The sequence below is a fragment of the Zonotrichia leucophrys genome, chromosome 27 (genome assembly GCF_028769735.1).
Source record: "Zonotrichia leucophrys gambelii isolate GWCS_2022_RI chromosome 27, RI_Zleu_2.0, whole genome shotgun sequence".
Taxonomy (NCBI): domain Eukaryota; kingdom Metazoa; phylum Chordata; class Aves; order Passeriformes; family Passerellidae; genus Zonotrichia; species Zonotrichia leucophrys.
Window position 1 is genome coordinate 5612701 of NC_088196.1, and position 10150 is coordinate 5622850.

Below are 10150 nucleotides of genomic sequence, written 5' to 3' on the forward strand. Positions count from 1 at the left end.
GCTCAGCACCATCTCTGAACGACTGAGCACCATAACTCATAACTGCTCAGCACACTAACTAGGCTCAGCACATGTCTAAAGGCTCAGCACCATTCTAACTAAGTTATACTCAGCACCATGTCTAGACAGCTCAGCACACTAACTAACTGCTCAGCCCACATCTGAACGACTGAGCACATACTAACGCTCAGCACCATAATACTGCTCAGCCATAACTAGCTGCTCAGCACCGTCACAGCTCAGCACATAACCTGCTCAGCCACTCTCACACACTAGACAGGCTCAGCACCACTAACTACTGCTCAGCACCATGTCTAGACAGGCTCGCACCATCTACTAGACACTCAGCCAACATTAACTACTGCTCAGCACCACTAACAGTCAGCACCATGTAACAGGCTCAGCACCATAATACCGCTCAGCACATGTCTAACAGGCTCAGCACCATTAACTAGCTGCTCAGCACCATCTCTGGAACGACTGAGCACCATAACTACCTGCTCAGCACCACAACTACAGCTAGCACCATGTCTAACAGGCTCAGCACCATAACTACTGCTCAGCACCATTTAACACTAGCACCATTAACTACACTGTCAGCACCATAACTAGTTACCTCAGCACCATGTCTAGACAGTCAGCACACTAATACCTTGCACAGAACTAACTAACTGCTCCAGCACCATCTTGACGCAGCACCACTAACTACTGCTCAGCACCATTAACTGACTTACTCTGCCACCATGTCTAGACAGGCTCAGCACCATAACTAGCTGTCAGCACCATTCTGACGGCTCAGCACCATAACTAACTGCTCAGCACCATGCTAACAAAGGCACTCTCAGCACACCTAACTACTGCTCAGCACATCTCTACACAGACTCAGCACCATAACTACCTGCTCAGCACCATTTAGACAGCTCAGCACCATTAATAGCTGCTCAGCACATTCTGAACACTGAGCACCATTAACTAACTGCTCAGCACCATTAACTACTTCAGCACCACTAGCAGCTCAGCACCATAACACGCTCAGCACCATGTCTAACGCTCACACCATTAACTACTCCAGCACCATTCTGACGGCTCAGCACCACTAACTAACTGCTCAGCACCATCTAACTAGTGCTCAGCACCATTCTAACGTCAGCACTACTACCTTCAGCACATTTAACAGTGCAGCACCATTCTAACTGCTCAGCACCACTAACTACGCTAACCAGCTCAGCACCATGTCTAGACAGGCCCAGCACCATAACTACGCTCAGCACCATGTCTAGACAGGCTCAGCACCACTAACAGTGTCAGCACCATTTGAACACCTGCAGCACCACTAACTACTGCTCAGCACCATTAACATGCTCAGCCATAACTACTGCTCAGCACATGTCTAGACAGCTAGCACCACTAACTACTGCTCAGCACCATCTAAAAGCTCAGCACCACTAACAAGCTCAGCACCATTCTAGCAGCTCAGCACCATTCTAACGCTCAGCACCATTAACTACTGCTCAGCACCATGTCTGAAGCTGACATAACTATGCTCAGCACCATAAACGTCAGACCATGTCTAGACAGGCTCAGCACCATTAACTAACTGCTCAGCACGATTAACTAGCTTCTCAGCACCATGTCTAGACAGGCTCAGCACCACTAACTACCTGCTCAGCACCATGTCTAGACAGGCTCTGCACCATCTCTGGAACGACTGAGCACCATTAACTAGCTGCTCAGCACCATTAACTAACTGCTCAGCACCATCTCTGGAACGACTGAGCACCACTAACTAACTGCTCAGCACCACTAACTAGCTGCTCAGCACCATGTCTAGACAGGCTCAGCACCACTAACTACCTGCTCAGCACCATGTCTAGACAGGCTCAGCACCACTAACTACCTGCTCAGCACCATCTCTGGAACGACTGAGCACCACTAACTAACTGCTCAGCACCATGTCTAGACAGGCTCAGCACCATTAACTAACTGCTCAGCACGATTAACTAGCTGCTCAGCACCATGTCTAGACAGGCGAATGAAACAGACGAAATGAAAACACCTCCCAGACTCGGCACCGAGGGGCATCTCCGCCGCTTCTTTCTCTTCCTCCCCCTCCACCCGTGACGCACTGAGGAGGAAGTGGCGCAGAAACCCGAGCGGCGGCGCGTGGCGGTGACGTATTTCCTACCCCGGTAGCGGCGGGGACGCGCTCGCCCGGCGGCCGCGATGGGGGGGGGAGACCTGGTGAGGGGAACCGGAGAGAATCAGACGGAACCTGGGGAGGCAGAGGGAAAAATGAGGGGAGACGAGGGAGCTGGGAGGGGCCGGGGGATGTGAGGGTGAATGAGGGAACCGGGGGGGATTCACAGGGGCCGGGGGAGCGTAAAGGGGGTCAAGGGGATGACAGAAGGCGGGCGGTGAGAGGGCACTGAGGAGTCTGAGGGGGGGCTTACAGGGTTCGGGTGTCCTGAGGGGAACTGGGGTGGGGCGGGGGCGGGTGAGAGCGGGCGGGCGAGCATGAAGGGGGTTGGGGCGGTGACGGGGAAGGAGAGGGCCTGGAAGGGCTGAGAGGAGCTGGGGAGGGGAGAGGGGTCGGGAGGAGGGCGTGGGGCTTCTGAGGGGGGGAGACTGAGAGAGGTCAGTGGATGCTGAAGGGGCCGGGGCTGTGGCAGGGGTCAGAGGGGGGGTTTGGAGGCCTTCTGGGGGCTAAGGAGGGGCTGCAGGGCCAGGATGTGCCGCTGCCCCGGGACTGAGGCCGCTCGCGGGGCCGGTGGGAGCCGCGGGTCCGTTCTCTGGGCCCAGCGGCCGGCCTTGCTGGGCTGCCCTGGCCCCTCGGTGCCGGTCCTGGTACCAATCCCTGTGCCAATCCCCTCTTTCCACAGAACCTGAAAAAGAGCTGGCACCCACAGACACTGCGCAATGTGGAGAAGGTGTGGAAGGCGGAGCAGAAGCATGAGGCCGAGAGGAGGAAGATCGAGGAGCTGCAGCGGGAGCTGCAGGAGGAGCGGGCACGGGAAGAGATGCAGCGCTATGCCGAGGACATGGGCACCGTGCGGTGAGGGCACAGGGACAGGGGCACCGACCGTGTGGTGAGGGTGCAGGGATATGGGGACAGGGGCACCGTGCGGTGAGGGCATGAGTACAGAGGCACCATGTGGTGAGAGCATGGGGACACAGGGACATGGGCACCATGTGGTGAGGGCACGGGTACACAGCCACCGTGCAGTGAGCAGGGACACGGGCACTGTGTGTGACAGCACAGGGACATGGGCATGGGGACATGGGCACTGTGTGTGATAGCACAGGGACACGGGCACCGTGCGGTGAGCCAGGGGACAGCATAGGGACTGCATGGGGACAGTACAGGGACAGCGTGGGGAGAGCATGAGGACAGCACAAAGGTTGGGATGGAAGGGACAACAAAGCCCCTCCAGTGCCTCCCCTGCCATGGCAGGGACATCTCCCAGTGTCCCAGTGCTCCAAGCCCCTAGCAGTGTCCAACCTGGCCTTGGGCACTGCTAGGAATCCAGGGGCAGCCACAGCCGCTCTGGGGTTTCTGTTCCATCCCCTCCCCTCCTTGCCAGGGAGGAATTCCTTCCTAAAATGTTATCCCACCCTGCCCTCTGTCAATTCAAATCCATTCCTCTGGTCCCAAATCCTTCTCCAGTTCTCCTGGAGCCCCAGTCAGGCACTGAACAACCCCAAAACTTTCCCAGGCTGAACAATCCCATCCTTGGGGCCATGTCCCACAGTCCAACCCCAAACTGTCCCTGCTCACCTTCCAGCCAAGCCCTGGAGGCAGCAGGAGGAGGAATGAAAGTTTCTTTTTGGCACAGGAAGCGTGAGGAGAAGCTGGAGTGGATGTACCAGGGTCCCGGGGGGATGGTGAACAGGGACGAGTACCTGCTGGGTCGCCCCGTGGACAAGTTCATCCTGGACAAGGTTGGGGACAAGGACAGCACTGGGGACACGGGGCTGCTGCCCGGCTCCATCTTCGCCAGGGCAGGGGCCAGCTCCGTGCTGGACATGGCCACCAAGATCCGTGAGGACCCCCTCTTCATGATCAGGTGTGCAGAGACAAGGGCACTCAAAAACTACAAATTAGCCTGTATCAAAAGCACTTAAATTGATATTATGTATTATATTATCCTGTATATATATATATATATATATATATATATATATATAGCCTTTAATATATATGTCCTATTAATATATATACTGTCCTGTATCAAAAACAGTTGAATTGATTAGAAATAGCATATCCTGTATATATATATCTTTTAATATATCTATCCTATAAATGTTCTAACATATATGTCTTCTATATATCCTATAAATAATATATATATATATTATCCTCTATGAAAAACAATTGATTGTAAATATTATACTGTCCTATACATATATATCCTATAATCTATAAATATCCTAGTATATATATCCTATAAATACATATATTATCCTATATCGAAAGCAATCCAATTGATTATAAATATTATATTATCCTATAACTATATATGCAATTTTATATATATCATATAAATATCCCAATATAGATATATATCTTATATATCCTATAAATATATCTATTTTCCTATATCAGTAGCAGTTGAATTGATTAGAAGTGTTCCTATATCAAAAGTAGTTCAATTGATTATAAGAAAAGGGGCAACTCCTCTTCAGTTTTGCTAAATACACAACATTTCTCTTTGTTCCTGCTTTCTCTGTTTTTAGAGCTTGCGCTTGCTGTATCCTCTTTGTGCAAATGTGATTGAAAAAACTGATTTTCTTTTTCCTGCTTTAGGAAGAGGGAGGAGGAAAAGAAAAGAGAAGTTTTAAGCAACCCGGTGAAAATGAAGAAAATCAAAGCCTTGGTAGGTGTGAGGCAGGGGAGGAGCAAAAATCAGAATTTTTATTGTCCAGGACAAGGAGCCAAGCTCTGTTTGCTCCTCACACTCCTCAATTCTGAGAGAAAATCTTATTAAACGAGATTTATATGCCTATTAATTTAAATTTATATATCCATACATTTAAATTTATGTATCTGTAGATTGCAATTTATAAATGGCTATAAAGATGAGTTTCTCCTTTTCTTATAATCAAAAATTCCCATTTATAAATTGCTATAAATTTATAAATCTCATTAAATGAGATTTTCTGGCTTGAAATTTATAAATAGCTGTAAATTTTTATAAGTATCTCTACATTTCTAGAAAGATATTTCTCTTGTAAATACTGCAAAAACATTTTTACACCTTTAAATATGAAAAAATAATTTTTAGAGATTTGTTTGGCTTCAGGTTTTGTGCTTTTGCACACATTGGAAATGTGTGGAAAATGTGGAATTGTGGTGTTTTCCGTGTGGTTCTGAGGGAGTTTTTGGCTTTGCAGCTGCAGAACAGTTTGGATAAAAAGGAGAGGAAGAAGAAGAAGGAAAAGAAGAAGAAGCACAAGAAGCACCGGCGGCGCAGCTCCAGCATGTCCAGCTCCAGCTCTGAGGAGGAGAGGCCCGGAAATAAGTGAGTTTTACTTTTTTTTTTTTTTTTTTTCTAAAACCGCCCCCATTCCTGCTGGTTTTTCACCTACTCTCAGATTTTTCTATCTAATTAATGCTTTTAATTAAGTATTTCATTAAATTGTTGCTTCATTGGTTTTGCATCATTAATGTGTGGTAAAAATGGATTTATTCTTTCCATTTGCTTGCTTCAAAAGGGCTTTATTTTCTTTCTAGGTCTCAGAAGAGGGTGGATAATTCCTCCTGGAAGGCTGCTCCTTCCAAAATCCCGGGATATGGCTTGCAGGTACACCCTGGGAGGTGGGAGAACCAGGGGTTTTGGGAATAGCTGCAGTAGCTGGAACTGGAATGAATAAATTTTAAATTCAATTTGAGGCCATCTAAGCCTTGAAATTCAAATTATTCCAAGCTCAGCCAGACTTTTGCTTGGAATTTGGGATAAGGAATTCAGGATGAGGTTGTTCAAATGCTCCTCATTATCCATGGAATGGGTGGGAAGGGACATCAAAACCCATCCTGTCCCATGGGCTCCCACTGTCCGAGGCTGCTCCAGCCTGTCCTAGGCCACTTCCAGGCATCCAGGAGCAGGCTCAGCTCGTCTGGGAATGCCACCCCAGGGAGGAATTCCCTCCCTCAGCTGTTCCAGCCACAAACTTCACCCCCTATGCCCTGTGTGGGGGCTGCTCCCACCCCTGTGTTCCCTCTGGATTCCAGGTGAGGGACCCCGAGGCGGGGCCGTGCCCCCGGAAGCGCTCCCGGAGCCCATCCCACTCTCCCCAGAGGCATTCCAGCAGGAGGAACCCCCAGAGGAGCTCAGCATCCCCCTCTAGGCACAGCAAACAGTGAGTGGGTGAAAGCATGGGAGTTCCCTGCAGTCCTGTGGGGTCTCTGCTTCCCTTTTCTGTCTCTGTCAGGGTCGGGATTGAAGGCACTTGAGACAATGGTTCACGTTCAGACTCAGGGGTTTATTGTTTATTGTCAATGTTGCAGTCTCACAGCAGGGAGTTCTGCAGTCTCTCATTAACTAGGCACAAAATGGCCAACTATCTCTTGTTACAACGTATTTAAGGCTAAATTATCCAATTAAGAGGTTACACCTAGATTATTTTCACTCCTAATCCAATAAATGGTCACTCGAAGCCCGCAGTGTGGATGTTTCTGTCCAATTACAAAATACCACCCAAACCCATGAAGAAAGAAAAAGGTGAAGAACAGCTTGCTTCTGCCCTAAAACAACCATCTTGCTTCATATTGATTACTATTTTCTAAAACCCCAAACTCTAATTTTTCACCCTGTGATGTTACACACTTCTAACCAAGTCCACACCCATAATCCCAGTGCTATCTATCAGTTTTGGAAGACTTCACAGCCTCAGATCAAATGCAGTGCTCTCTTGGGAGTCAGAGTCTGTCAGTTTAGGATTGTTCCTAGAGTGGCCAGGTAACAGCCCTGCAGCTGTGGGAGCCACCTCAGCCTCAGGATGTGTTAAAACCCCCAGGAATGTTTATAAATGTGATCAAGATCTAGTCAAATGTGGATTTTGGTGTTAATGAGGGTAATTCTGGGGTTGCAGGCACAGCAGCCGTGAGGAGAAGGGCAGAGCCAGGAGCCCTTCCCCCAAAAAGAGCTTCCGGCGCCAGCACCCCCCGGGCTACACCAGGTCAGTGGCACCCTGTCCTGTCCCGTGTCCCTGTGTTGGGGGACAGACCCCTGGGAGGCACCTGGGCACCAGATTTCCTCTGGTGGTTGGAGTGGGACAGGTGAAATGCACAGAGAATCACACACAGGGGCCTCATGGCTCACTGGTGCTGCTGGCTGGTGGGTGTCACCTTCCCACAGCAGTGCTCGGTGGTGCTGCTTCTCCTGCCGGGCGGGAATGGAAATTGGTTAATTGGTGGAGTCACCATTCCTGGGAGTGTTTAACAAAGCCTGGATGTGGCACTGGGTGCCAGGGTTTATTGAGGTGTTGGGCCTAGGTTGGACTCAATGATCTTGAAGGTCTCTTCCAACCCAGTGTTTCTGTGAATTCTGTAATTAGGAGGTTCTGTTCCGTCAGGCGAAAAAAGGATCCTGACAGCATCATCTTGGAATTAAAACCAATTAGGGGATCAATTAAATCAAAGAGGGATTAAAATTAAATTCAGAGGGATTAAAATTAAATTCAAAGAGGGAGAAAAGAGCCTCCTGCTGGGATGTGGGGAGGTGGAATATTTTAAAAAAGAGGGAAATTTTTAAAATATCCTCACAAGCTCGGCTGCCAAAGGCAAACCTGTGTTAAATCCCCCTCATCTGGGGAATGTGAACCAGCTTTGGTTGATCTGAGCCTTTTCCAACATGAACAATTCCACTATCCCAAAGTGAGGAAGATGAGGGGCCTGGGGTGCTGCTGCTTCACAGAAAAATATCTCCAGAAATGTTTTTCTGTATAGGTTATGTTCTATAACATTTGACCTCTCTTGTGGCTACCATCAATTACTCTTTTATTTTGATATTTGCATCAAAATAAATCCCATTCTCATTAGGATATTAAAGGGTGGTAGAAATTCTCTATGTGATGGTTCTGTTCCCTCTCAGAATCTAACTAAACAATCGCTGATTTTCCTTTTTTAATTAATCTTACTCCTGCAGGTGCCTTACTTCAATTTATAACTTGGCAGAATTTTGTCTCTGCCAAACTCTGGTCGTTGTGAAAATGGTTTTATGAAGTGTGTCTCTCTCTCCAAACAGAAAGATCTCTCCTGAGGAACTGGAGCGAAAACGTCAGGAAATGATGGAAAATGCCAAGTGGAGGGAAGAGGAGAGAGCCAACAACCTCAGGAAGCACCGCAAGGAGGAGGAGCTGGAGAAGGAGCTGGAGAAACTCGACTCCAGGGATGGGAAATTCTTCCAGTGAGTCTTTTACCCCCTCCTCATCCAAGGGGAATTCAACTTCTGAGGGATGGCCTCAGTGTTCAGATCATGGGATTGCATATCTCCCCTGTGGCTGACAGAGCTGCTGTTCCCGAATTTTCCCCTCCGCCCAAAAAGTGGCTCTTGCTGATCGGGAGTCAGACCCAAGCTGGGCATTGCTGATGTTCTGCCACTCTGGGAGTGTTTTATATGCAGATAATAATTCAAAACCAATATAAAAATTATATATTATATTTATTTAAATATATTTATTATTATATTTATAAATTATTAAGAATAATGTAGAAATTGTGTGCTCTCCTTCAGTCAGGGTTGTGATTTCTGTCTCTGCTCCTGTTCCCTGCAGCCGTTTGAAGCTGGAGAGTGCCTCCACCTCCAGCCTGGAGGATCGGGTCAAGCGCAACATCCACTCCCTGCAGAGGACTCCTGCTGCCCTGGAAAAGAACTTTATGCAGAGGTGAAGCCTGTCCTGGTTCTACCCTGGGCAGGAGCTCAGCTGGATGTTTGTTCCCAGAGGTGAGAGCTCTCCAGGAACAATTCCAGCTCCCTCAGAGGATCCCGGAGCTGAGCCCTTGGAGCCCTCTGCATTTGGGGCCTTTGTGTTCCATTTCTAACCTATTGCCAGAGCTTCTCCTCCTCTCCCCATCCTGACTGATGTCACTTTTGTACATCATTACCAAGCTCTGCTGCTCTGTGCCAGAGCTGAAGATCTACTTTTGCTAATCCTTAAAATCCAGAGCAGAACCAATGCACACGTGAGGTAATCCCATGGAATTTGACAGAACTACACCAACCCTGTTCCACACTCTCACCCTTTGCACCCACACTTCACAGTGGGGTGTCTGTGGCTGGCATTTGGTGGCTCACAGATTTATTTCATTGATCTCTGACCCAAAAGAAGCAGTTTCTGAGGGGGAAAAAGGGAATGAGCAGAGCGTAGCTGACACAGCAAACATTTCTCTGGGATTTTGTAATGTAAGTAATGTGTATATGTACAGCAGTGTAGATTTATTTTACCTTTTTAATTAAGAAACTTCACTGTCGTTTGTTAAATGTCCTTTGTGGTCTGGGGGAGATGGGAGGGGCAGGGGTGGATTGGCTGTGGGAGGGAAGGGTCGGTGAGGGTTCGGGAGGCCGCAGCAGCCCCTTCCCGGGTATGTCCAGCCCGCAGGCCGCGCCCCGGGGCCGGGGGTGTCCCCGTTATCCCCCCGAGGGTCCCGGCGGGGACCCCAAGCGGCTGCGGGCCCTTTAAACGGCGGCGCATGACGTTGTAACAGCCCATTCATAATTCCAGCCGCCTCGCTGCTGAGTGGTCCGTTCCCAGAGGGGCGTGGCGTTGGCCGGCGCGTCACGCCGACCGGGCGAGACCATTTCTGGGAGCAGGAGGAGGAAATAGGGCTTTTTCCCCTCTCTCTCCTCTGTCCGCTGTCCCTCTCCGTTGTTCCCTCTCATAGCCCAGTGCGTGCCGCGTCTCTCCCCGCTCCTGCCGCAGCCCAAGCCGAGGTTCTCCCTCCGCCAGCGCCCGCCGTTCCCCCGGCTCGGGCGGGACATGGCACTTCCCCCTCCCCACCCCCTCAGCCCGCCGCCATCTTGGCGCCTCCTCGGCTCGGGGCCGGAGCGGGCTCGGCCGGCCACGGCGGAGCGAACCACCGCGGGGGCAGGCGGGGGGGGGGGAGGGGGGGGCAAGGACCGAACCACCGTGGCAGCGGCGGGGGGGGGCGAGG

At 49.8% G+C, this 10150-nt stretch overlaps 1 protein-coding gene across 2 annotated transcripts; it reads left to right on the plus strand.

Annotated features, from left to right (window-relative positions):
- The first annotated feature begins 2143 nt into the window (after window positions 1-2143).
- On the plus strand, window positions 2144-9469 carry CWC25 (CWC25 spliceosome associated protein homolog). 2 transcript variants are annotated; one of them, XM_064733540.1, is made up of 10 exons: window positions 2144-2241; window positions 2880-3052; window positions 3834-4064; window positions 4805-4874; window positions 5392-5519; window positions 5732-5801; window positions 6230-6357; window positions 7090-7176; window positions 8244-8405; window positions 8773-9469. In XM_064733540.1, the coding sequence occupies exons 1-10, from the start codon at window positions 2224-2226 to the stop codon at window positions 8885-8887; spliced, it is 1182 nt and encodes a 393-aa protein (XP_064589610.1). In that variant the 5' UTR covers window positions 2144-2223; the 3' UTR covers window positions 8888-9469. The 2 variants fall into 2 exon arrangements, with proteins under 2 accessions (XP_064589610.1, XP_064589611.1); XM_064733541.1 differs by lacking the exon at window positions 7090-7176.
- Window positions 9470-10150: the final 681 nt, after the last annotated feature.

Excerpts from the sequence above, each read along its gene's own strand:
- CWC25 (XM_064733540.1), top strand. Across the intron at positions 4,065-4,804 it reads GACCCCCTCTTCATGATCAG|GAAGAGGGAGGAGGAAAAGA; the intron begins GTGTGCAGAGAC and ends TTCCTGCTTTAG. Across the intron at positions 6,358-7,089 it reads CCCTCTAGGCACAGCAAACA|GCACAGCAGCCGTGAGGAGA; the intron begins GTGAGTGGGTGA and ends CTGGGGTTGCAG.